Raw genomic sequence first — 27,313 nt, forward strand, 5'->3', positions numbered from 1 at the left:
GACCACAAAGTACTGCAAACAGCTCTGGGCTCTGATGACACTCATTCTAGGTATGGATGATAAGGAAATAAGGCTAGACTCCTGTGCCTCACAAACTTTCCCATCTAATTACACTTAACAGAACAGACGTCCCCCCACCCTTTGCTCTCCACCCCAGTTTGAGGTCGAAGTCTCCCGGGAATAAACTTCATGAAAATTTCCTTTTTTTTTTTTGCCTTTAAATTTAACACTTGGTACACACGCTGGCTTTCCCTCTACAGTATACCCATTCTTGGTTTAATGTAAAGCTACTGTTTCCCTCAGTAAACTACATCCTATTTTGTGGCTTCACGCAGTCCTGAAGCACAAAGTTTCCTTATTCCAAGGAACGGACTACCTGTCTGAGAAGCAAAGAGTCGGAGTTTCAACAAGGCAAGAATTTTTTTTCTGGAAGCCAAGGGCCCTTCTTGGAACTCAGAGCCTTAAGGAGCGATGCACAGACGATACTCCTGTTGCAGACGTGAGTCTTACTTAGCACGAGCTTTCCGCCAGAGGCGGGTGAAGGAGGGCGATTTCGGGATTGGGGAAGACGGGCATTTTTGATTTAACACCTCCTTCGGCCTCACGACTACTACAGACGTGTTCGGATGAACACACAATTTTCCAACCTCAGCTCCTCGGAGGCACCGCCTCCCCTTGCACTTGTTTATCTTCCCCCGGCCCACCGGCAGCGGCTTCTCCCTCCCTCGGCACTCCCTCCCGGGCAAACTCGTCCTCCTCCCGCACAAAGATCCGTCTTCCCGAAGCCCAGGTCCCGGCGACGCCTCTCGGCGCGGCGGCGGCGGCGGGGGGCGGGGAGGAAGAGGAGGAGTAAGCGGCCCTCCCGACGCCGGCCTGCGGGAAGCTCTGCAAGTCGAGGGCCGGCGGGGGCGGCCCGGCGTCCGGAAGGGCCGGAGAGAGCGAGGATGCCCCTCGGGGAGGCAGGTTCCGCGCCCCGGGCCAGAGGGCGCGAGGCCGGGCGGGCGCCGGCCCCGGCCGCGGGGACGCGGGCTGCGGCGCGCGGAGCACCGGACGCGTCCCCGGGGCCGCGCAGACCGCACAAAGGGCCCCGGCCGGCTGCCCGCAGTTTCCTCACCTGTGCCCGGCGGCCCACTCTCGGAAGCTGCCGCGCCGCCGGGAGAAACGCTGCGCCTAGCCGCGGGACGACGACGCGCGGCGGCCTGACGGGCGGTGACCGCTCCGGCTCCGCCGCCAGGGCCTCCGGGTTCGGCTCCCCGAGCGAGCCCCGCCCCTCGCCGGGCCCCGCCCCCGACTGGCGAGGAGCCCGGATGTTCCCTCCTCTGGCGCCCGGAAGCCCGCTCTTCCTCCGCGGCCCCGCCCCTCTCGCGTCGGCGCCGGGTCCTCCGCGGCCCAGGAAGAGTTTCGGCGTCTTCTGGGCGGCTAGAGCGTCCTCCCGCCTCTGTCGCGCGGCAGGTGACGGCGCCCGGAGGCTGTCGGGAAGTAGGCGGGGTGACGTGGGCTTGACGAGCCAGCGGCGGGTTTGCCGAGCTCAGGGGCCGGCGGCAGCTGGAGCCGGGGTCGGCCGCAGCCGGAGGGGGCGCGGGGCGGCGTTTGGCCGGGGCCATGACGGGCAATGCCGGGGAGTGGTGCCTCATGGAAAGCGACCCCGGAGTCTTCACCGAGCTCATTAAAGGATTCGGTGAGAGCCGCGGGGGCCGTCCTGGGTCGGGACTCACGGGCGGAGGCCTGAGCCGGGCACGGGGTGCTTCCGTGCGGCCCCGCCGCCCCGTGTCTGCGGAGGAGGCGACTCCCCGGACCGTGGGGCCGGGGAAGGGAGAGGCAGGACTCCGGCCCTCCTCGGCCGGGGGCAGGCGCGTCCCCGGGGCGGGCTGGGGAGCCACCCCACGCGGTCAGGGTCGTGGCGGTCCTCGGCCCCGCCGTGTCTCCGCGACTCGGCGCTCAAGTCCCAGCTCCCTCGACCCACGCAGCCCCCGTCCCGGGCAGGTGTGCCCGGTGCCCGACTCCGGCCCCTTGCCGCGCAGGCAGAGTCAGGTGTGCCTTGTCGAGGGTGGGGTCCAGGGCGCCCAGGAGCCCGACCTTTCTGGCTGCTGGCGGCGGCGCAGCGCGGGAGGGGACGGGCCCCTAGGACGTCCGCTCGGACTGGCTGCGGGGGACGCCGGGGCCCCCGCGCTGGTTCTGCTCATTCGCGGCTTCCGGCGCAGGGTGCCTTCTCCAGCCGGTGCTCGAGACTGGAGGCCACATGCTTGCCTCCTAATTTCCTTCTGGCTCTAGTCCTTGTCTCTCATCCCAGGTGATCAGCATACTGGCCTCTTCAGCCTGCCCTGTCCCTCTTGTGCCCACCTTCCTCTTTGGCAGTAAGACTTGTGTGTAGCTGTTACATTTCCTCAAGTATTACTGATTTTAGCTGATGTGTTGAAACTTGTGCTGGGGTAGACATTCTCTGTTGATGTAGATACTGTCTGTGGTACGTAGCTGTCTATTTGGATATCATTTATCAGGTCTGTATCTCAGACCCGCCAGTAGGGTTTGGGAATTTTTGATTTTTGATTTTAAAAACTGTAATTAATTATTTGCTTATCTTGGCCATGCCTGCGAATTGCGGAAATGCCCGGATCAGGGATCAAACCTGTGCCGCAGCAGTGACGGCACCGGATCCTCAGGATCCCTAACTGCTAGGCCATCGGGGAACTCCGGGTTTGGGAATTTTTCAGGTGAATAAAGCAGGACTGCTGTTCTAAAGAACTAAGAAGCAACTTGTAATAGGGTGTATTAATTGCTGCTTTAGAGTATGTGCACATAGGTGGTGAGAACATAGGCAGATGAAAAGGCACAAACGGTAGTGAGGCTAACGTATATGGCTTCGAGAACAGCTAAGGAAGGGACTAAAACATGGTGTAACCGAGTAGAGGAGTGTTTGAATCGGAAGCCGAAAGGGTAAACTGAGGCCATGTTGGGCAGTGTGCATTGCCCTGTAGTCCCTGGGGACTTAACTGTCAAAGCTATCTCAATGCTGAAATAACAGCTTTAAAAGTAAAAAATTTACTGTGTGTGGTGTGCAGAGTGGATTGGAATGAAATGAAAGAAGCTAGAAGCTTCTCACAATGGTCCTTTTCAGATGATGGGCTTGACATAAAGTCGTCAAGACTTTAGAGAGGAAGAGGTAGGTTCAATCATTTTTGCCGTATTTAAATCCACAGGACTGTTAACTGACTGGGTGTACCCCAAAAGAGGTGAAAATCTTCTATGGTGTCTAGCTTGGGAGATTGGGAAGTACAGGCACAAGGGAAGAGTAGACTTGATGGACAAGAAAATGGGTTCAGCTTTGGACATTCACTGAGTTTGAGATGTCTGCAGATGTAGCTCTAAACTTTACCTTCAAAGTTTAACTTTTAGGACATATCAACGTTAACCCTAAGAAATGTTGTACCAGGCAAGTTTATTGATTTTAAAATTAAAAAAAAATAAAATCAGTCCATTCTATCAACAGCTACTGTTTCAGTTTCACATGTGCAGAAAACTTGAAATTGAAGATAATTTTGAAATAAAGACATGCCATAAGAGACTTATGGCTCTGTACCTTTTCTACCTGCATATATGAAAAGTGAAGCTGTAGTTATTCATGGATTGACTTGATTAGCCAAAGAACTTTGTAAAAAGTTAAGTGATGGTAGTTGTGTGTCGTCATCAGATGCTTCAAAGAGAAAATAAGTTTATTCTAATCTTCCCCTTTTTTTTTCTCATCCAATTCATGGATTTAAAAAAGCTTTTTTTTTTTTTTCTTTTGTCTTCTTGCCATTTCTTGGGCCGCTCCCGTGGCATATAGAGGTTCCCAGGCTACGGGTCGAATTAGAGCTATAGCCACCGGCCTACGCCAGAGCCACAGCAACACGGGATCTGAGCTGTGTTCTGCAACCTACACCACAGCTCATGGCAACGCCGGATCCTTAACCCACTGAGCAAGGCCAGGGATCGAACCCACAACCTCACGGTTCCTCGTCGGGTTCGTTAACCACTGAGCCATGATGGGAACTCCTCAAAAAAGCTTTTGAAAGTTCTTTCTTTCAAGTGAAACATCTTATTGTACTATGAACGCTAGTGTAAATTTAAGTTTCTTCCTGGAGGAGGGAATTATTTGTGAATTCAGTGAATATATAAAAATTTTGGTGGAATGTAATGTCATGGTAAAACAGAGTTTTTATTAAGAAACTGATGGGAGATCCCTGGTGGCTGAGTGGATTTGGCATTGTCACTGCTGAGGTGCAAGTCACTGCCATGGCATAGGTTCAGTCCCTTACCCAGGAACTTACTCATGCCACAGGTGTGACTGAAAAGAAAAAAGATGGAGGAGTTCCCGTCGTGGCGCAGTGGTTAACGAATCCGACTAGGAACCATGAGGGTGCGGGTTTGATCCCTGGCCTCGCTCAGTGGGTTAAGGATCCAGTCTTGCTGTGGCTGTGGTGTAGGCTGGCAGCAGCAGCTCCGATTGGACCCCTAGCCTGGGAACCTCCATATGCCATGGGTGTGGCTCTAAAAGGACAAAATAAAAAAAAAAAAGAAAGAAAAAAAAGATGGAGCAGAACTAGACTTGTAATTGATACAGTGCATATATACTTCATAAATACAGCAAAACAAATTATGATAATCTACTAATTAAAAATAGAAGCTGTGAACTTCTAATTCCATCCAAGATGGAGTAATAAGGAATTAATTTACCATGACAAATCAGTGACTTCAGCTTTCACTTCAAGAAACTAGGAAAAGGAGTTTCTTTTGTGGCTCAGCAGGTTAAGAACACGATTTTGTGAGGATGCAGGTTTGATCCCTGACCCACCTCAGTGGGTTAAGGATCTGGCGTTGCCACAAGCTGTGGCATAGGCCTCAGCTGCAGTTCCGATTCAACCGCTAGCCCTGGAACTTCCATATGCTGCAGGTGCAGCTGTAAAAAGGGGGGAAAAAAAGAAACTAGAAAAAAAATGAGCAGATTAAACCTAATGTAAGCAGATTAAAGGAAATAGTAGCATCAGAGTTGAAAGCAGTCAAATAGAAAGGAGAAAAATATTAGAGAAAGTCCGTGAAAGTAAAAGCTGATTTCTCAAGGATCAAGAAAATGGATACACCTCTAGTCAGGGTGACTGTTAAAAGGAGAGGATACAGATGACCAATATCAGGAATAAGAGAGATGACATTACTACTGATTCTACAGATGTTAAAAGGATAGGTGAATATATATATATTTTTTTATTTTTGGCTGCCCTGCAACATACGGAGCTCCCAGGCCAGGGATCAGATCTGAGCTCAGTTGTAACCTAAGCTGCAGCTGGGCAATGCTGGATCCTTAACTCACTGTGCCAGGCTGGGGATGGAACCCACACCCCAGCGCTCCCAAGATGCCACCAGTCCCATTGTGCCACAGTAGGAGCTCCAGGATCAGTGAGTGCTCTAGGAAATATTTATGCAAATAAATCTGAAGACTTCCTTTAAAGACAGAAATGACCAAAGTTCACTCAAGAAGTGGTAGGTAAACAGTGTAGCCTTATGTGTATTAAAGAAAGCGAAATGTTAATTTGGAACTTTCCTACCCAGACAAATGGCTTCACTGGTAAATTCTGTGGAATATTTAAGGAATAAGTAATACCTACCAGACTTTTCTGAAAACATTGGAGAGGAAGAAACAACTTTCCACTTCATTTTATGAAGATCATCATTATCCAGACACCCCAATCCAAGATGTTACAAGAAAACTAGAGACCCATATCCACTATCAACACGGGTGTAAAAATTCTAAACAAAATTGTAGCAAATCAAGTCCATAATATATTGAAGACAACCTATCCTGACTGAGATGAGCTTGTCACAGGAATTCAGAGTTGGTTTAACATTTGTGATTCAGTGTAATTCACCGTATTAAGAAACCAAAAAAACCGTAATGTGTCTCAGTAAATGCAAAAGTATTTGGAAAAATCCAACATCTGTTAAGAATCACGAAGTGTTAGATTTTATCCTGGTTGCCAGCTAAAAAGTGTGCCTGTCACCGCTTTGTAGATACTGTCAGACAGCTTCAGCTTTAAGGGACAGAATCACTGCTGGCAAAGTCGGCAGCAGGACATTTCCATTTGCAGTGGTTCCTCAGTCCTCCAAGTCCATGGAGTGGAGCTGGACACAGGTGGATGCTGTGCGTGAGAGTCTCATGGCTAAGGAACTCTGAGCTTAGAGGGCTCTCTCTCTCTCTCTCTTTTTTTTTTTTTTTAATTTTGGCCTTGCCTTTTGCATGAAGATGTTCCCTGGCCAGGGATCAGACCCTAGCCATAATGTGGGATCCTTAACAACTAAGCCACTTGGGAACTCCATGGAGCTCCCAATTTTATAAAGAGGCTGCTAGCAAACTCAGTCAGCCTTTGGCTCTCGGAGAATATAAGTCTTCCCTCTGCCTCAGAGGGTTACACTGTCTCTGCCTTTCAAGTCTGTTTATTATTTTGACATATACTCTTTGACATTATTATTTTGAGAAGAGAGTCCTGCACAAATCTGGTAAATTCTTAGAAGCAAGGAGTAATAGGAGGACTCTATTGAGAATTGTCTCCCAGCAAAATCCATCCTTTCTTTCTGTACGAAATACGCCCCTCCCTCAGCTACTCTGACTGATCTGACCTGACCTGCAGGGCTGGTGCCAAATCTGTTTATCATTTGTCTCTTGAAGTGTTGACGTTAGGAAGCCAGGGGGCTTTCTCATGGTTGTGTTGACGTTTCCTCTTGGTTTAAGGCATTAACTCAGGTGTAGCAGTGGGCGTTGGTGACCGTGCAGACGCTGCCTGGGTCTGCGGGGAGAAATCTAGCAGAATTCCCTCATCCTCAACTCTGGCCTGTGAGTTCAGGCAGATCTGAGTGACCCAGGGCCACGGTGGTGTTTGCATGAAGGTCTGTTTCAGCCACTCCTAAGGTGCCTGTCACTTTGTTTTGGGGGAGAGGCAAGTTAATACTTGGCTCTCCCACCAGAAATCAAAGTATAGTTCGAGGGTGTACACAGTACCTTCGAAGGCAGGTGCTGATTACAATCGTTGGGACCGTCTTAGGGGTCCAAGTGAACAGTGGCTCCAACTTAGGGCCCCCTGCTCATGTCAGATAATCGAATCTAGTCCTTGTTTTTGGAGAGGTTGCCTGAGAACCGATGATCCGGTTTTTCCTATTTAGTCACGTCACCAGCTTTAACATTTGTCATGCCATGAAATTACTGAAAACAGGGTTAGGGGATTCCCGTTGTGGTGCAGCAGAAACAAATCCAACTGGTAACCAAGAGATAGTGGGTTTGATCCCTGCCCTTGCTCAGGGGGTTAAGGATCCGGCCTTGCTGTGAGCTGTGGTGTAGGTTTCAGATGCGGCTCGGATCTGGTGTTGTGGCTGTGGCATAGGCTGGCGCCTACAGCTGTGATTCAGCCCCTAGCCTGGGAACCTCCATATGCCACAGATGCTGCCCTAAAAAGCGAAAAAAGAAAAAAAGAAAAAAAAAAGGAAAGAAAGGAAGAAAACGGGGTTAGGGAGGACATAACTGGGGCTGTTTTTTGTGGGAGGTGCAGAAGCTGGGGTCACGCCTGCTGCTCCGGGTAGACCTGTTGATAAGGTTCGGGAACTAGCAGTCCTGTGCTCAGCGCTGTTGGAAGACAGCACCTGAGGCCCGCATACCTCAGATGCCATCCCAGGCACTGCAGCAGCTCTGGAGAGCCTCAGCAGGGGAAAAAGGCTCCAGGTATATTGTTGAGAAGATTGTTTTTGAAATAAGGTTTGTAATAGAGCTATTTTAGAGCCACCAGTGTTATAATAAAAATGCATTAATCAAATATTTTTAAGCATTTTAATTTAGCGAATTAATTACATTGTACTTAGTATTTTATAATTTAAAATCAATTTAATAATAACAGTGTTCTGATTTGAATGACAGCTTATTTGGTCATCCTATTTGAAACTTAATCCAGCTATTTAATAAAGTTTTTTCTAATCAGCGGAGTCTTACCTCTTAACTTCCAGAAGGTATCCTATGTACCTTTCATATGCAAAGTATGTACTGTACTGTCTTTGAGTTATATGTTCTTGTCTTTGATTTATATGTTCTTGTTTCCTACTAGATTAAAGTTCTTAAGTATTGTTCAGATAGTTTGTTATTTTCTGTCTTGGACTTGGCACCTGCAGTTGGTTGAATCCATGGATACAGAACCAGCCGAAAATATTTGTTAAATAGCGGTGATTTGTTAGCTTTTAAAGCCTAGCCTCCCCTCAGCTTTTTGCTTAGTATATGTGAGAGGAGTCAGCATTAAGTGATGCCTTGAGTTTAGTGTTTGAGAATGTTTACGTCGCAAGAATTGTGTGGTTTGGAGGAAGCAGGTAGTATCCTTGTTGTAAACATGAGGAAAGTGAGGCTCAAAGACCTGTTCTAGCTCAAGGTAAAGAACTCGAAGGCAGTACTAGAATTAGAATCCACGTCCTGATTATCGTACATGAGGGAATTATGAGAATTGAATGTGCAAGGAGATAGGTGCTGACAGTTGAGCACACAGTTTTCCTTGCACAGCAGTGTGTATGTGTCTACCATGAGATCATTTAGACGGTATTACCACTTGAAATTGCATTTTTCCAAAAGATTTTGGGGCTCTTTTAATTCAGTGGCTTTTGTTGTGTTTTTGTGTGAGATGCGCAGTGTTTTAATGTTTGGTCTTTTATAGTTGATTTGCAGCAGCAGCATCAGTGTTAACAATTGCCTTAGTGTCTTTTCGTGCCCGTCTCCACACTCGTAACTGTAGGTTTACATTTATAAGGTTTTTTCCGCAACTTAGTGTATGTGGATGTTGCACCCTGTTGTAGACATTCTGATTGTTTCTCGTTCTCTTCTCCTGCAAAAATGGAGTAACTCTCCTTACACTTGTATCTTTAATAAAACTTGAGTGGGGAGTTCCCGTCGTGGCGCAGAGGTTGCGGGTTCGGTCCCTGCCCTTGCTCAGTGGGTTAAGGATCCGGCGTTGCCGTGAGCTGTGGTGTAGGTTGCAGACTCGGCTCGGATCCTGCGTTGCTGTGGCTCTGGCGTAGGCCGGTGGCTACAGCTCCGATTCAACCCTAGCCTGGGAACCTCCATATGCCGTGGGAGCGGCCCAAGAAGTAGCAACAACAAAAGACAAAAAAAAAAACCAAAATAAAGAAATAAAGAAATAAAACTTGAGTGGGCGCTAAGAGATACTTGCTGAACAGAGCAGATCGAGGTCCTGAATTGCAAGAGTGCCCGAAGTCTCAGGGTTGGTCCAACTTTTTTTTTTTTTTTAAACCCCTGGCTTTTGTAGGTGGTCTAAAGGCTTCTTCAGCTCTCACTTGAAGTATTCTGGACTATTAAAAAGTGCCCAGACTTTGGAATCAGACATGGGTTTTAATTAGTTTCTTGACATTTATTAGCTGTAGTGAATTAGGTTAACCTAACCACCTAATATCTCTAAGCCTCTTTCATGTGATACTTGCCTTGCAGGGATTGGAGAAAGTGCATTTAAAGCACTTTATTCGTAGAAGATCCTGGTAAATTTGGCTCTTTTTTTCTGCTGTGATAGTGATACCAGCTGACATTTAGCGAACCCTTAGAGTGTGCAGGGCAGTGTGCTATAAATGTATCTCATGCAGAGTAAATTATCTAAAGAGATAATAAGGTAACTCGTTTATACCTCAAACCAGCTCTGTGAGTATGGCGAACAGAGCGGTTCATTGGTCCTATAACTAGTAAACAGCAAGCCAGGGTTCACATTGGAGGCCGAGCTCTTAACGAATTCTCCATCACTGCACCGTGAATTACTGGAGCAGGGTTCTTGACCTTGGTACTTTGGCCGCGCCTTGTAGTGATTAGACACTTGGGTTGGATAACTGATTTCATCCTAACACTTCGGGCCAGATTGTTCTTTTTGTTGTTGGCTCTCCTGTGCTTTGCGTCCCCACCCTTAAGTGACAATGGTGGCAGTAAAAATGTCTCCAGATGCTTTGAAATGTTCCCCAGGGAACAAAAAATTACCCTGGTTGAGAACCTCTGTTCTCGAAGAAGAGCAGGTTTAGTACGGGATTCTGATGTCGTTGAAATTAAACTAAATTTAATTTTAAAATGTATAGAATTAGGATTTAAGATGCAGTTGTCATGAAACATGTGATTTGAAAGTCACTGTTAGGTAGTAGTTAACTATTACGACTTAAAAAAAAGCATACAGTAGGAAAATGAGAAGGCCGAGAGCAGAGCTGTGGCACCTCAGCAGCTGAATGAAGGGAGTGGGTGGAGAGGAGCCAGAGATTGAGAGAGACTGAGAGGGACAGTCATGGGGTGGGACATACGGAAAGTCTTTGAGCTTTTTAAAGTTAGAAAGTAGTATGTTCCCATTGTAAATAATTAGAATATAATAAAGGAAGGAACAGGACTCAATTGTGAGTTTTATCCATTTTACTATTTGTCATGTCTTACTGCTCCCAAATGTGCATCTGTTCCCTCCAGCCCTCCCAAAGGTTCATGGACTTACAAGTGGTGGATTGATTGATTTTTATAATTTATTTATTTTGTCAAAGTATATTGATTTCAAATGTCCATTTCTTTCAGTTAGGGTTTTATTTAATGGCAAAGAAAGAATGAGTTATTTTGTTTTCTCAAGAAATAATTTCTTGTTTCAGGTTGCCGAGGAGCCCAAGTAGAAGAAATATGGAGTTTAGAGCCTGAGAATTTTGAAAAATTAAAGTAAGTGTATTTTTAGTTATGTTAGAAAGAATATGTCTGTATTTACACAAACTTTTGTCTGTTTATTTTACTTGGATTTCCTTATGCTGAAAACTGCCTCCTTTAAGGTTTTTTTCAGCTCTGTGAGGTATGGGTGTTATTATTCCCATTTTATAACCAAGAACCTGAGACTCATAGATGAGTAATTTGCAAGGGTTTCAGAACTGTCTGTGCTTCCAAATCAACAGTGTACTGATCGATTGATTTTTTTTTTTCTAACAACATTCACTTATAGATCAATAGTGTTAGAACATGGAACGCATTTTAACATAAAACGCATGAATAACAGGTCACTCTACAAAGCCATGCTTAATAGATAATGTATGTTAATAGTACTTCAGAATTTGTTTATATGTAATTACATTGCTTCTTGGGGAGGTTACTATTCAGATTCCAAACGTTCATGCCAGAAAGTGCCTTCCTCTTCGCCCATCCCTCTGACTAGAATCACTCCTCTGAGCCTCTTCTTATTCCCCCACCACCCAACCTGCCTGCTCTGAAGCCTTAACACCCTGTATTGCAAATGGGGGTTGGAGGGGCTTTCCCTTGGGGAAGCGTTCTCTGAGTCCCAGGGGGGACTGCCAGGATATTTTTTTTAATTGTTCCCCTCTGTTTGCCCTTTCCCCACAAAAAGAGCAATCATTTTAGATGGAATAAGAGATAAATTCTAGCTGAGAATTTATCAGGGAAGGTTAATTAAAGATGCATCATTTGTTATGTCTTTAGGGGACAGGAAAGCTTTTTGTTGCATGGAAGGCAGTGGTGAAAGATAGGCTGAAGAGAACCCGAAAGCAGATTTAAGGGTTCACGGGGGGCATTCCTCCTTTTGGGAGGTGGATGACTTCATCATGCAGGAGGTGCAGCATCCAGTCAGGTCTTAGAAGAGTTGTGTGAAGGTGACTTCCTCTACTTCCTACTGTGCATGTTCTCAGCCACTTGCTTGTGAGCATCCTGTGAGAACTTTGTTCGTGTATACTGGGACTCAGTCTAGAGTTAACACTTTCTTCTATTTTGTTATGTTCTTTCTGTTTTTAAGTGGGGTGATAGAAGGTAGAATTGAATAATCGACAGATTTGACAATAAACCTTTCATTACAATTCCATTTTAATTGATGTAATTTCAAGTTTTTTAGCCTTGTCTTGGGCAGCATTCTACTAACTATGGGTGGCAATAGAAATCTTTTTTTTTTTTTTTTTGTCTTTTTGCCATTTCTTGGGTCGCTCCCACAGCATATGGAGGTTCCCAGGCTAGGGGTCTAATCAGAGCTGCAGCCACCGGCCCACGCCAGAGCCACAGCAATGCAGAATCCAAGCCGCATCTGCAACCCACACCACAGCTCACGGCAACACCGGATCGTCAACCCACTGAGCAAGGGCAGGGACCGAACCCGCAACCTCATGGTTCCTAGCCGGATTCATTAACCACTGCGCCACGACGGGAAGTCCTAGAAATCTTTTTAACAAATGTTCAGATTTACTTCATTTGCATTGTATTTCTTAAGTAGCTGACTAAAACTTAATATATTGACAGTGTGTTATAAGAAGCAAGATTTGGTGTCCATAATTTGTATTTTATTTTGTAGGCCAGTTCATGGGCTGATTTTTCTTTTCAAGTGGCAGCCCGGAGAAGAACCAGCAGGCTCTGTGGTTCAGGACTCCCGACTTGACACGATATTTTTTGCCAAGCAGGTATGGTCCTTGGATATGCTGACGTCTCAAGAGCAACCCTTTTTATCAACAGGACTCTACAGGACTCTTTTCTACCTGTGAGTCTCTAATGTAGTGGTGCTCCAACTTTTTGGTTTTACACTTGCTTTTTTTTTTCGTTTTGTCTTTTTAGGGCCCACCCACGACATATGGAAGCTCCCAGGCTAGTGATTGAATCAGAGCTGCAGCTGCCGGCCTACACCACAGCCACAGCAATGCGGGATCCAAGATGCATCTGCAGCCTACACCCGCAGATCGAACCCGCATCCTCATGGATGCTAGTCAGGTTCTTAACCTGCTGAGCCACAATGGCAATTCCTACATTCTTAAAAATTATTGGGATCCCCAAAGAGTTTCTGTCTGTGTGGATTATTTATTAATGTTTGTCATTTATACATTAAAACGGAGACATTTAGGAGGGTTCCTGTTGTGGTTTGGTGGGCTAAGGACCTGATGTTGTCTCGGTAAGGATGCGTGTTTGATCCCTGGCCTAGCTCACTGGGTTAAGGATCTGGTGTTGCCACAGCTCCAATTCAGCCCCTAGCCTGGGAACTTCCATTTACTGCAGGTGTGACCATGCACAGAAAAGAAAAGAAAAAAAAAAAAAACCTAGACATTTAAAATATTTATTAATTGATTTAAAAATAACAATAAATTCCTTGTATTGTTAATGGTAACATATTTTTAAATGAAACATTATATTGCAAAATAGTAGTGATAGGAAGGTATTGTTTTACATTTTTGTAAATATCTTTAATGCCTGGCTTAATTGCACACAGCTGGATTCTCCTGTCTGCCTCTTTATTCGTTCTCTTGCAGTGCTTTTGTTTTATTTTTGGTTGAAGCTCATGAAGAAAATTCAGTGTCCCGTATATGTGTAGTTGGAGGGGGAAGAGTATGTTAGTTTCTTATTAAGGAAATTATGGATATGTTTGATATTATTTAAAAAACACCAGAAATGTTCCACTTCTAAAGATTGGTTGTAATATGACATCTGAAATCATCAATGAGCTTTGTATTTTGTTATATTAAAATCTTTTGGTTTATCTTGCTCTTCAAAAGGCTCTTTTACTCATGCAGGATCTGATAACATCATGCACTGGTCGTTTTGAAAATTTGCTGACTTACACAGATCTTCTAAATGTGGACTCATTTGACTATTTTAGTTATATCCATTGTCAGTAAAGCCCAGTCGTTAATATTACCATTTATGTCATCAGAAAAGTTGTTAAGTCTCATGAAACTCAAACTCACAGTGGCGGATTGAAGTCTTAAAAATCCTAATTTTCACTTGAAAGTGCTGATTTTATCCAGGACAACAAATACTGTCAGGTGTTTTCCTTGAAGTGACAGACTCGTTTCCCCTGTTTTCAAGAAACTATCTGCCAGACACCCTGTCTGAACAATGGTGTGTGTTTGCCGTATGTCCTTTCAAGTCAAAGCGAATGTTCCAGGAAAACAGCAGCCGGCTTAGCCGACAGCTCAGACGGTCGAGCTCGTGGCCGTCCTGGAGACAGCCAGCACGTTTGGGTTTGCAGCAGAAGGGCTCTGCTTGTGCTGTCTGTCTCATTCACTGGGGCTTGTGCTCTGAGGTAAAAATGGAAGAAAAATAATTTTGACTGCTTTAGCAAAGACATGCTTCAGTAAAACTAATTTTTTGTCTTGTTAATATAATGTATATTATTATAAGGCCTAAGTATTTTTAAGGTGTAGAAAGTACTCTAGGAGTTCCTATTGTGGCTCAGCAAGTAAAGACCTAACATAGGATGTGGGTTCAATCCCTGACCTTGCTCAGTGGATTAAAAGATCCAGTGTTGTTGCAGGCTTGCAGTGTTGGTCACAGATGCGTCTCAGATCTGGCGTTGCTGTGGCTGTGGTTCAGGCCAGCAGCTGCAGCTCCAATTCAACCCCTAGCCTGGGAACATCCATATGCTGCAGATGTGGCTGTAAAAAAAAAAAAAAAAAAAGGAGGAGTTCCCTTTGTGGCTTGGTGGTAACAAACCTGACTAGCATCCATGAGGATGCAGGTTCAGTCCCTGGCCTTGCTCAATGGGTTAAGGATCCGGTGTTGCCATGAGCTGTGGTCTAGGTTGCCGACATGGTTCGGATCTGGCGTCGCTGTGGCTGTGTCGTAGGCCAGCAGCTACAGCTCCAATTTGACCCCTACCTGGGAACCTCCATATGCCGTGGGTCTGGCCCTAAAAATAAATAAATAAATAAATCCTAGAGTATGGATTTATAATTTTTAGAGTCCCTTGATATTTTTCTAGTTCTGTATTACGTTTCTGCCTTACTATAATGTTTTATTTGTATTGCATTGGTCCTGCCACATTTATTAATATGTCAGATTAGTGATTTCCCATAGTTTCATATTTTTATACTATATTATGCCCGTTTCAATTAAATTGATCAGTACTGCAATGCCATCTATCAGTCTTTGTAGTGTATACCTCCTCTGAGCATATGCTAGATAGTTTATAGTGTGTATTGCCTAAATATATAATCCTTGGTTGTAGACTTGAAGAGCTGATAGTAATGATTTCCAATCCAGTGTTTCTAGACTCAGAGGAATACTTTCAGGCATTTAAGGATTTTGATTAAAATTATATTATTTGTGATGAGGTCATACAGATTAAGTGTGTAGTTTTGGTACTTGTGGATGGAGTTGCATCAGTTCGTAGAGATAATGCTGGCTTGTTATCTGCTGATCATATGCTCTAATTGAGAGTGTGCATGTGTGTGGATCACGGATTAGCAAAATACCGAGCGAAAGATACTGTCTTCTAGTAATTAAGTTCACGTATGAGGATCCAGGAATGACCTTCTTGGTGACGGTTCTCTGCAAAACAGTGTTGTCTTGTTACCCCTTCAATGATGAGAAAGCTAAGGTCTGTCTGACTTACTGCCCAAGGTCATGTAGCCTTGCTTGGTGCTGGGTTTGTGTGTTTCTCCACCTGTTCAGTCTTTCAGGAAAGGATGGTTGAGTGTCTGCAGTGTGCCAGGTGCTGTGCCCATGCTTGGGGAATGATCCCTCCCCTCTAGGGTGTTTCGCGTCGAGGGGAGGAGATGGGTATTAATCAGCGAAGTGCACAATTACAGGGGTAACAGGTGCTCCAGGGAGTGAGGTGAGAACCATGTTCTGAGGTTGGAAACAATCTGTTAAGACTGTCTTCACTCACACACCAACCGCAGGGGTCACAGTCCCCCAAACCACCGTCACCTCTGACACCTGCAAGTTTAGCAAGTCCCCAAGACGCCCTCATGTTCTGTAGTTTGTTAGAAAAGCTCATTGACCTCACCGTTGTCGCTTACGACAGTGAGAGGCTACAGATTCAATCCAGCCAAGGGAAGAGACGCCTGGGGCAGAGTCCAGGAACGTTCCATCTGCACAGCGTCTGGTTGTCTTCTCCCACGGGGGTCACAGATGGCGGTACCTTGCATGGAAGTGGCGTGTGACAGTGTGCAGGGTGTTGCCATTCGGGCCATCTCGGCCATTCCTGGTATCTGGAGTTTTCTTTGGCCCTCCATCTCCAGCCACCCTGGAGGTTGAGCTGATACTGCTGACCCAGAACCCTAAGCCACAGTGTGCCCACAGCCCCCAGGGAGACAAGACGCTTTTATGAGGCATGGCTTTGCAAGAGGTGAGAGCTCAGCTGCCAGGAGCCAAGGCGAAGGCCAGCCTCTCTGGGGGCCGGATTCAGCCCTTTACTGCACACATAGACGTGGGACCCATCCCTTGAGAGGTCTGAGAAAGCGTCTCTGAATGAGGGACGATTCAGCCGAAATCTGAAGGTTAAGCGGGTATTGTCTGGGGAGAGAGGCTGAGGGTGGTCCCAGATTCCTAGGAGCTTCATGGCAGAAGAGAGTAAGACTGTCAAACGTCCTTCGGTCGGGCGGTGTGACTGGGGCAGGGGAGCAGGCGCGACACCCGGGCCGGAGATGCGCAGCTGGAAGAGCGGCCTGTCAGTCCGCTTTCAGGGCGGCTCGGCGGAGACCCGGCGGTTCGTAAGCACCGCAAGGAGCCCTCTTTCACATCCACTGCGGCGCCTGTCCGGACCACAGGCCCTCTCGCTTTGTTCCTTTGTGTGTGGTTTCTAGCCCAAAGGGGACGTCGTGGTCCCGGCGGCTGATGGCGCTCCGGCCGTCCTGTCTCGGTGCCCCCTCCAGCCAGCAGGAGGGGCTCCCCTGCCCGCTCCCTGGCGACACTTGCCGGAACCTGCCCGCGCCCACATGCTTTCTCTTTGGCCAGACCTCAGTCACGTGGCTGAGGCGAGTGGGAACTGCCCTCATTCCAGGGGACATGGACCCAGATACAACTTGGACCCTCTGTTCGAATGGACCAGGCAGAAGGTGGCTCCTAGAGAAGAGCTGCCTGCGCCCGCCGCAGAGTCGGGTCACGCAGGACGTCTTGGGCCGTGCCCGAGGCTTTTGTCTCTACCCCAAGAGCAGTAGGTCCCTGAGGTGTCTGAGGAGGGGACTCGATCAGGGTTCTTCTAGAGGAGATGACTTGGACTCCAGTGTGGGGGGTGCAGCGGAGGAGGAGGGCGCGGTGCAGGACGCGAGATGGCACATAGGTAGGAGGCTTTCGCAGCGGTCCCTGCACGACTGCTCCGAGGGTAGATGTGAACAGGGTGGGAGCAACCTCCCCTATGATACGCCCTTACCGCGATGGTTGGCTACAGAGATGCGGGAAGAGAGCATACCAGGGAGGATGCCTGTGTGTTTCCTTTTTCCCTTTAAAAAATGATAATCCTTGATCGATGACACACACTCATAGCCTCCTTTTGTTTATTTATTTGGCTACTTTTAAGTGCTCACCACCCCAGTAAACTTTAACTGTCCTTTCCCTCTGTCCCTCCCTTCATCCAGGTAACCCCAAGGTTGAATTCTCTATACTGTTGCCTTGTTTCCTTTTACTGTATTTTTTTCTAATCTTCAAAAGGCTGTGTTTTTGTAAAAAGAATCATGCTTTATGTAGTTTCGGAGGACTTATTTTTTTGACTTGATATTAGATATTATTATTATTATTTTTTTTTTTGTCTTTTTTGCTTTTTCCAGGGCTGCTCCTGCAGCATATCATATGGAGGTTCCCAGGCTAGGGGTCTAATCGGAGCTGTAGCCACTGGCCTACACCACAGCCACAGCAACATGGGAATCTGAGCCATGTCTGCGACCTACACCACAGCTCATAGCAACGCCGGATCCTCAACCCCCTGAGCAAGGCCAGGGATCGAACCTATAACCTCATGGTTCCTAGTCAAATTTGTTAACCACTGAGCCACAACGGGAACGCCGATATTATAGATGAGTAAGATTTATCCATGTTTATTATGATAGTTATTTTGCTGCTGCAAATAGTAATTGCATGAAATACATAAAGAGTGTTTACTCTCTGGATCAGCATTCCACTTTTCCACCTGCCATTTCACTTTCTAGGTTTCAGCCAACTCTGACTGAGAATATTAAATGAAATAAACCGGTTTTATTTTATTTTGTTTGTCTTCTGGTCTTTTAGGGCCGCACTGGCAGCGTGTGGAGGTTGCCAGGCTAGGGGTTGAATTGGAGCTGTAGCTCCTGGTCTACACCACAGCTCAGGGCAACACCAGATCCTTAACCCACCAAGCAAGGTCAGGGATCAAACTCGCGTCCTCGTAGATGCTAGTCAGGTTCATCAACCACTGAGCCATGGTGGGAACTCCCTAATAAACCAGTTTTAAATCATGTGCTGTTCTGGATAGTGTGATGAAATCTCATGCTGTCGTTCTCTGTCCCATGTGGGATGTGAAGACTCCCTTTGCCCTCGTGTGTACTGCCAGCCCGTTAGTGTAGGGAAAAATATCATATACATCAGGGGTTGGTACTGTCCATCTTTGAGGCATCCACTCACCAGGGGTCTTGGAAGGTCTCACCCAAGGGTAATTGGATTCTTGTGCTATATATAGCATAACCACTTGGTGGCGCTAAACTCATTTTAGAACCAGCAGAGCTGTCTTTTATAGCCATGACTGTTCACTCATGCACAAAATGAGCTTAATAAATTGTGGACAGCGTAAATCCTTATTTTATTTATTTTTTTTTAGAGCCACACCTGCAGCATATGGAAGTTCCCAGGCTAAGGGTCTAATTGGAGCTGCACCTGCTGGCCTACAGCCACAACAATGCCAGATCCAAGCCTCATCTGCAACTTACACCACAGCTCGTGGCAATACCAGATCCTTAACCCACTGAATGGTGCCAGTGATCAAACCCACATCCTCATGGGTACTAGTTGGGTTTGTAACTGCCGAGCCACAATGGGAACTCTGCATAAATCCTTATTAACATCAGAAGACCAGTATCCAAAGATCTTTCTTTTCCCTCCTTTAAAAAAAAAAATTTGAGAGAGAGCGAGACAAAGAAGCAGCTTTGGAGTTCTTCTTGTGGCTCAGCAGGTTAAGAACCCAACCATGTCTACAAGGATTCTGGGTTTGATCCCTGACCTTGAAGTTCAGTGGGTTAAGGATCCCGCATTGCCGCAGGCTGCTGTGTAGGTTGCAGATGTGGCTTCGATATTGTGTGGCTTTGGCATAGGCCTGCAGTTGCAGCTGCAATTTGACCCTTGGCCTGGGAACTCACATTTACAACAGATGCCTCTGTAAAAAGAGAAAAAGCTTTATTGGGGGTTCGCATTGTGGCTCAGCAGAAACAAACTTGACTAGTATCCATGAGGACTCGGGTTTGAGCACCAGCCTCACCCAGTGGGTTAAGGATCTGGTGTTGCCATGGGTTGTGATAGTATGAAGACATGGCGCAGATGTGGTGTTCCTGTGGCTGTGGCTGGCAGCTACAGCTCCAGTTCGACCCCTAGCCTGGGAATTTCCACATGCTGTGGGTGCGGCCCTAGTTAAAAAAAAAAAAAAAAAGACAAAAAGAAGCTTTATTGAAATATAATTGATACACAAAACCTGCACATGTTTAATATATACGGTTTGATGAGTTTGGAAGGCAATTTTTTCCTAATTCTTAAAAAATAAATTGTTAGAGCGATGGATTACTGATTTGTAGTCCTTAGATCATAGGAACATTTGATAGTATTTTCTCCCATAGCCTCAGCATCTGGCCTAACATTGGGTACAGATTATGGCTTTAGTGTGTCATCATTTTGAAAGAACGTATGAATGAGTACAAATTTTAACTTTTGCTGACTTCCTCCTACCAACCCACACTCGGATAATTTTGGTCCAAGATAAGGGAGCATGAAATCTTGTTTCAGTTAATGACCTTTGTGATACCGCCTTTAATCATTCCAAATATTCATCCAGATTTACTTAAGAACTGTGATTCAGGTCAGGATACGTATTAAAAGAAACAAGCAGCAATGTTAATTGGATTCTGGATCTCCTGTTACATTCCCTAATTGGCAATCATAAGGTAGTTTTGTACAAAATTATTAAGAGAAATTATGGGAGTGTAGTGGTACCAATGTTTGAGAACTGTTCTCTACTTCAGAAAACAGTCTTGTCAGGGCATTTCTCAAACATACTGCGGTGAAAACCTGAGCACTGGTGGATGTTCACAGGACCTCAGAAGGCTCTGGCAACAGAAAAGTAGAGGAATATAAGAATTAATGAGGGAAGATAATTGAAAATTTTTCTTTTGAAATCAGTCAAGATAAAAATAATTTACCAAACTGTAAAATCATAAGCACATTAGCATTTTTGGAAAGACTCTAATAGAAAATGGTATTTAATTACAAAATAGTAAAAAAAAATAATAATAATAAAGCAGTAGAACTAAGCTGTACTTCAAAAAAAATTATTTTTTGAATTTCCTGTTGTGGCCCAGTGGGTTAAGAAACTGACAAATATCCCTGAGGGTGCAGGTTCAGTTCCTCACCTTGCTCTGGGCTAAGGATGATTCAGCGTTGCTACAAGCTGTAGCATAGGTCACAGATGCAGCTCACATCCCATATTCCTGTGGCATAGACCTGCAGCTGCAGCTTCAGTTCGACCCCCAGCCCAGGAACTTTGATATGCTGCAGGTGCGGCCCTAAAATGGAGGGAAAAATCATTTTTCAGGTTTAGATCAATTAACTTTGCTGGTGTTCGCACTGATCCCCTGTGCCTCTTTCCATGTCTGTCATCTCAGCCCAGTGTAGATGCTGTAGGGAGTGTGGCAGAAGCCCTTGTCTGTAAGTAGGTGATGGTCTTGTTGGAGAGACCACATGCGTCCAGAGCCAGCCTTGAATGGTGGGCAAGTGCATGACGTTCTAGAACCAGATCACCTGCCTCTTGCTTAGCTCTGTGCCCTTGGGGCAGGTTGTTTACCTCCTTGTGCCTCAGCTTCCACAGATGTAAAGTGGGGATAATAGTATTACTCCTTCATAGGTCGTTGACAGGATTGAAAGAATTAATACATGTGAAATGCCTAGCAAAGTACCTGGCACATAGTAGGTGCTATCTAAATGAACTCTGACTAGAATCTGTCAAATAAACAGTATTAATTAACAGTTAATACCTGTTAATAAATTGTTAAATAAACAATGGCTAGATGACAGTGCTGTAAAGCTGGAAAATGTGTGGGCCGTGTATACACTTCTCAGAATTCAAATGAGGGAAGAAGCTAATGTGAGTTGTTGGATAATTTCCGTAAGAGCCAAGTAGGTGAGTTGGAGCTTGCTGCGGTCCTATAATAGGGGTTGAATGTTTATAGGTAGAAGTGAGCTTAGGAGGAATTGACAAAGAGGGAAGGAAAAGCTCTTCTGGCTTATTAATCAGATGTGTTTTAGACCGGGAAAGAGTGGCCTTGCTACCCTAACCAGATTGGTCTTCAGTGAGATGATGAGTTCATTTAATTTATTTGATTTCCCAGAATCTTCAGTTCCAGAATTGCAGCAAATTGCTGAAAAGAGATCAGAATGGAAATTAATCTTGTTTATCATACTTACGCTAAGACTATGCGAAATAAAATTTGGAAACTTAATTTTTTTCATATTTGGAGGATTACTGTCATCAGTTGAAATATTTTTTTTAACAAATTGATAATATTTTTGCTTTTATATTTTACAGGTAATTAATAATGCTTGTGCTACTCAAGCCATAGTAAGTGTGTTATTGAACTGTACCCATCAGGATGTCCATTTAGGAGAGACATTGTCAGAGTTTAAGGAATTCTCACAAAGTTTTGATGCAGCTGTGAGTATAATTTTATTATTCCTAAAACGCCCAATTTGTAGTGCTTCTTACTTTAATAGGTTACTGTTAAAATAAGTAAAGTGTTAAGTGGAAATAATGTATTGATTATTGTTTATTTCAGATGAAAGGTTTGGCCCTGAGTAATTCGGATGTGATTCGCCAAGTACACAACAGTTTCGCCAGGTAGAGACGCCGTGTGTTCAGTAAATACTGTTTCTTTCTTTGCTTGTTTGTCTCTCACTTTTTTTCTTTTCCACTGTAGACAGCAAATGTTTGAATTTGATGCAAAGACATCAGCAAAGAAGAAGATGCTTTTCACTTTGTCAGTTACGTTCCTGTGAATGGAAGACTGTACGAATTAGATGGATTAAGAGAAGGACCGATCGATTTAGGTAATCTGGTTCCTATTGCTGGTATTTCACCTTTGACAAGGAAGAAAGATTGGCTGTTCACCTTTGTTTCAGCCACAGTGCTGCCTGAGTTTGGAAAGGGGAGAGGCCTGTAAGATGTAGTATCAAGCAGGCCCTAAGCTCTTCGGTACTTTAAGAAATTAAGTAGCAGGTACCAAGGGCAGAGTTGACTGCTGTAGTGCATTTAGTTTGGTCCTAAGAGAAAAAAATGTTTAACCTGTAGATTACATAATTTATTTTTTTTTATTTTTTTATTTTTTATACACTTTTTTCATTTTTTAAAATTTATTTTTATTTATTTATTTATTTTCTTTTTTTTTTGCTATTTCTTGGGCTGCTCCCACGGCATATGGAGGTCCCCAGGCTAGGGGTCGAATTGGAGCTGTAGCCGCCGGCCTACACCAGAGCCACAGCAATGCGGGATCCGAGCCATGTCTGCAACCTACACCACAGCTCACGGCAACGCCGGATTGTCAACCCACTGAGCAAGGGGAGGGACCGAACCTGCAACCTCATGGTTCCTAGTCGGATTCGTTAACCACTGCGCCACGACGGGACCTCCCATAATTTATTTTTTATTTTTCAGTTAACTTGTGAAAACTTCTTTTAGTGAACTCAAGTTATTGTCATTTTTAACCTGTCGATAAATACTAGCTCTGTCATCTTGTATTCAAAGTATTTTCCTTTGGATCATTCAGAATCACTGTAATTCAATGTTTAACACTCTAAAAATATTTTCCTTTAAAGTTTCTACTTAAGTAGGGCATCAGTGTGCCGCCCTTTGTGCCAAAGGGTGGATTTATGCTGATCCCACCCATGTCCAATCTTGAGCCAACTATTAATTGGTTATTGAGACTGAGGGTACAGTTGGTGGTTCTGGTACAGCAATGAACTAATAGGCCCTCAAAGGAATTTTAACTCCGTATTTTTACCTCATTAAGTTTTCTTTTTTTAAAATTAGCTTTAAGTCCTAATTTTAAGATCTATTTTAATGAAACCTATTTTAATGGAATCTAACATTATCTGCTATTCATAAAACTTTATGCTTTGAGATTTTTTAAAAAATTAACAGGGAGTTCCTGTCATGGCTCAGTGGTTAGCAAACCCAGCTAGCATCCATGAGGACACGAGTTCAATCCCTGGCCTCGCTCAGTGGGTTAAGGATCTGGCGTTGCCATGAGCTGTGGTGTGTGGTGTAGGTCACAGAGGTGGCTCTGATCCCCCCTTGCTGTGGCTGTGGTATAGGCCGGCAAGCAGCCATAGTTCCAGTTTGACCCCTAGCCCTGAAACTTCCATATGTCTCAGCTGTGGCCCTAAAAAAACAAAAGACAAAAAAAAATTTTTTTTTAATGAAAAAATTTAAAATTTCATTTTGCTTGTACCAAAATAACCATGCCCATGTCTAGAACCAACAGTTCATCTAATGAAGAGTTACATGTTTAAAAATACTTATTTTTCCTTGTGGCTCAGCAGAAATGAATCTGACTAGTATCTATGAGAATGCAGGTTTGATCCCTGGCCTCGCTCAGTGGGTTAAGGATCTGGCATTGCCATGAGCTGTGGTGTAGTTCACAGACATGGCTTGGATCTGGTGTGGCTGTGGTGTAGGCTGGCAGCTACAGCTCTGATTCGACGCCTAGCCTGGGAACCTCCATGTGCTGTGGGCGCAGCCCTAAAAAGCCAAAAAAAAAAAAAAAAAAAAAAAACCACCAAAAACTTACTTTTCTTTGTTTCACACAGAAAATTAATAGAGTGTTCTTTTGATTCCCTGGAAATTGATTTCCTCTGATTTGGTGGTTGATCTGATCTCTGCATTTTTTCTCTTGGTTTCTATCTGGTCAGCCATTCTCTATTCATTAGATGGATCAGATATGAAGGAAATAAAATGTCAAAACTATTCTTAGCCAGTTTTGTTATACAGCTGGTGGCTATGCTAAAATTTGGCTGAAAAAGAGGATTGAAAACAACTGGCTAAACTTAGTTTTGCATTATATGAAGACTTCAGGTTTTGTTTTGTTTTGTTTCTCTATAGTTATGGTGGTGAGGAGCCAGACAAGGATTGACTCCTTATTTTGCCACTAGCATGTGTGCTGGTTTTTCTTAGCCCTCAGTTTTCATCATCTCAAACGTGAAGGTAGATAGCCTGTCTTCAGAGTCATGAGTTTTAATGAAATAATTCCCTAATTCACTGCGTTCTCAGACACTTGTTTAGCACTGCCAAGTGACACAATAAGGAGCAATGCAAATGATGATAATAATCTTTCCCCAGCCATGACTAGGAAAGAGTTGAAGCTTAGCACAGTTATGCTAAAAGGTTTTTACTGTCTTGAATATGCTAAAATATTAGCTGAAAAATGTTTTGGACCAAACTATTGAAATAATGTTACTGTTGATATTGTTCGACATAAATGCTTTTAAATTTCTTTCTAGGTGCATGCAATCAAGATGACTGGATCAGCGCAGTGAGGCCAGTCATAGAAAAAAGGATACAAAAGTAAATGCTCAGCTCGTCTCATTGGAATAACTAATGCTTCGGTTTTTCAACGTTCTGTAAACCTTTATTGTATTGTTGTTTTAGCAAAACTTATTGAATCTCTCTCTTTTTTTTTTTTTTAAATGACTGCACCCGTGGCATGTGGAAGTTCCTGGGCCGGGAATTGAACCCAAGCCCCAGTTGCAACATAAGATCCACGGCCCTGGATCCTTCACCCCACTGGTCCCACCTGCACCTTCACAGAGACCCGAGCTGTGCAGTCAGGTTCTTAACCTACTGTATCGCAGCAGGAACTCCTTCACCATCTCCTTTTGATGGGATTAGTATGCTTAGGAAATCCATTCAGAAAATCTAAATTCTGCATAGCAGTCCGTCATCATGTCTTTATAGAAATTATACATGCACACCTCCATTAAGTTAGATATTTTGTACAGTTACTTTGTAGTCTTGTTTTTAGGAGTATCTTTTTCAAACTAAACTTTATTTTGAGATAATTATATATTCACATTCAGTTTTAAAAATAAATCACCGAGGGAGTTCCTGCTGTGGTACCAGGGACTAATGATTTGGCTTGTCTCTGTGGCATTGCTGGTTTGATCCCCAGCCCGGTGCCATGGTTAAGGATCCCGTGTTGCCGCAGCTGTGGCCTAGGTCAGGAGCAGCTTGGATTCAGTCCCTGGCATGGTAATTTCCACAGGCCGAGGGTACAGCCAAAAAAAAAAAAGAAAAAAAAAAAAAAAAAATACAGTGAGGTCCTATGTACCCTTTACCCTGCAGCGGTAGCATCTTGCAAAAATACGGTCACAGCCAGATCTTGACATTGATGTAGCCAAGATACAGAATAGTTCTATCACCACACTTGCTCTTCATGTTGCCTTTTTAGAGCTACACCCACTCTTCCCTCCCACTACCACCCCCCATCCTTAATCACTAGTTTTATAATTTCTGTCATTTACAGAATGCTCCATAAATGGATTGATGTAATATGTATGATTGGCTTTTTGAATTGGCTTCTTTCACTTAGCATAGTTCTCTGGAGATTCTAGGCCGCTGATGTGGCAGTAGTGCATTCTTTAGCCTTAAAAGACAGCTGGATTGTTTCCAGTTTGGGGCTATTATGAATAAAGCTGCAGTAAAAACTTGCATGCAGATTTTTGTAAAAATGTAAGGTTTGGTTTCTTTGATTGCCTAGGGGTGCACTTGCTGAGTTGTATGGTAAATGCATGTTTGATTTTTTAAGAAATTGGCAGACTCTTCCAGGGTGGCTCTACTATTTTATTTTATATTCCCACCAGCAGTGTAGTATGAATGATCCATTTTCTCCGCAACCTTAGGTAGCATTTGGTTTTGTCAGAATTTTTTATTTTAGCCGTTTTGATAGGTGGGTACTGATACGTCATTGTGGTTTTGGTCTGCATTTCCCTAATGACTGATGTTGAAAATCTTTTCCTGCCTTGTGTTTATTTTGTAACTGGGTTGTTTGCTTTTTGACTCTTGAGCCTTGAAGTTCTTCACATACTCTAGATAATTACTCGTCCTTGGTCATAAGTGTTGTATGAAGATATTCTCCCCCAGTCTACAGGCCGTTCTTTGATCCTCCCGACGTGGCCTTTTGCAGAGCAAACACACTTAACTCTAACAAAGTCTCATCTGTCAGTCTTTCCAGCTATGAATTGTGTTTTTGTTATCTAGTCTAAGAATTCTTTGCCTCTCCCTAGACTCCAAAGGTTTTCTCCTCCTTTTTCTAAAAGGCTTATAGTTTAACATTTTTACGTTTAATTCTGTAATCCATTTTGAATGAATTTTTGTGTGGTGTGAAGTTTATTCAAGGTTTATTTTTTTGTCTCCGTTTGTCCAGCTGGTCTAGCACCATTTATTAAAAAGGTTGTCCTTCCTCTACTGAACTGCTCCTGCATCCTTGTTAAAAAACTGTTTGCGAATTCACTGTTGTGTCCCAGGTCTTTGTCTGCTCTCTGCCAGTACTACAGGCTTGATTACCATAGCTGTACGTTGTGAAATCAGGTAGCTCGATGCCTCCAACTTTATGCCTCCAGTTTTATTCTTTTCTCCTTCAAAATTGTTTTAGCTGTTGTAGTTACTTTACTTTCCTGTGTAGATTTTTAGTGTAATCTTGTCTGTCTACAAAAGTTCGTCTGGGACTTTGATAGCAACTGTGTCAAAGATCAATTTTGGGAAAATTGGCATTTTTACTATGGCATTTTACCTTTTTTCTTGCAATCCATGAATTGGTGTGTCTCTCCATCTGCTTGGATCTACTCTAATTTCTTTCATCAGCATTTTTTAGTTTTCAGCATACTAGTTCCATACATGTTTTGTCATGTTTATACTCAAATGCTTCATATTTTTTGAATGGTTACAAAAGGTAGTGTGTTTTTATTTTCAGTTTACATGTGATCATTGTTAGCATAAGAAATGCAGGTGATTTTTTTCCTTTGTCTTGTATCCTTTGACCTTGTTGAAATAATCCACCATTTTAGAAGGGGTGTGTGTGTGTGCGTGTGTGTGTGTGTGTGAATTCCGTGGCATTTCCTACATAGATAATCATGTTTTCAAAGAGGGACAGTTTTGAATTTGTCTGTTTCTAATTTTAATTCTGTCGGTTTTGCTTCACATGTTTTTGCAGGTCTGTTTGGTGCATAAACATCTATATTCACTGTTTCTTCTTGGTGGATTTTTGACCTTTTCATTATTGCGCAATATCCCTCTCTAGTAATTTTCTTTGCTTTGAAGTTTAT

General features: G+C 44.2%; 1 protein-coding gene and 1 long non-coding RNA gene across 2 annotated transcripts in view; one reads left to right on the forward strand and one right to left on the reverse strand.

The window, feature by feature from the left end:
• The window catches only part of TROVE2, a 31,044-nt gene extending 29,751 nt beyond the window's left edge, over positions 1 to 1,293 (reverse strand). Inside the window, exon 1 of the long non-coding RNA XR_002336171.1 lies at positions 1,115 to 1,293. This is a non-coding gene — a long non-coding RNA (TROVE domain family member 2). The remainder of the gene's footprint in view (positions 1 to 1,114) is intronic.
• Positions 1,603 to 27,313, forward strand: part of UCHL5 (ubiquitin carboxyl-terminal hydrolase L5) — a 35,946-nt gene continuing 10,235 nt past the window's right edge. Inside the window, 8 exon segments of the mRNA NM_001123210.1 lie at positions 1,603 to 1,678; positions 10,672 to 10,735; positions 12,357 to 12,462; positions 21,528 to 21,653; positions 21,775 to 21,836; positions 21,916 to 21,952; positions 21,955 to 22,045; positions 24,494 to 24,557. Coding sequence (NP_001116682.1) covers positions 1,603 to 1,678; positions 10,672 to 10,735; positions 12,357 to 12,462; positions 21,528 to 21,653; positions 21,775 to 21,836; positions 21,916 to 21,952; positions 21,955 to 22,045; positions 24,494 to 24,557 — 626 coding nt within the window.

This window comes from Sus scrofa, chromosome 10, assembly GCF_000003025.6.
Source record: "Sus scrofa isolate TJ Tabasco breed Duroc chromosome 10, Sscrofa11.1, whole genome shotgun sequence".
Taxonomy (NCBI): Eukaryota; Metazoa; Chordata; class Mammalia; order Artiodactyla; family Suidae; genus Sus; species Sus scrofa.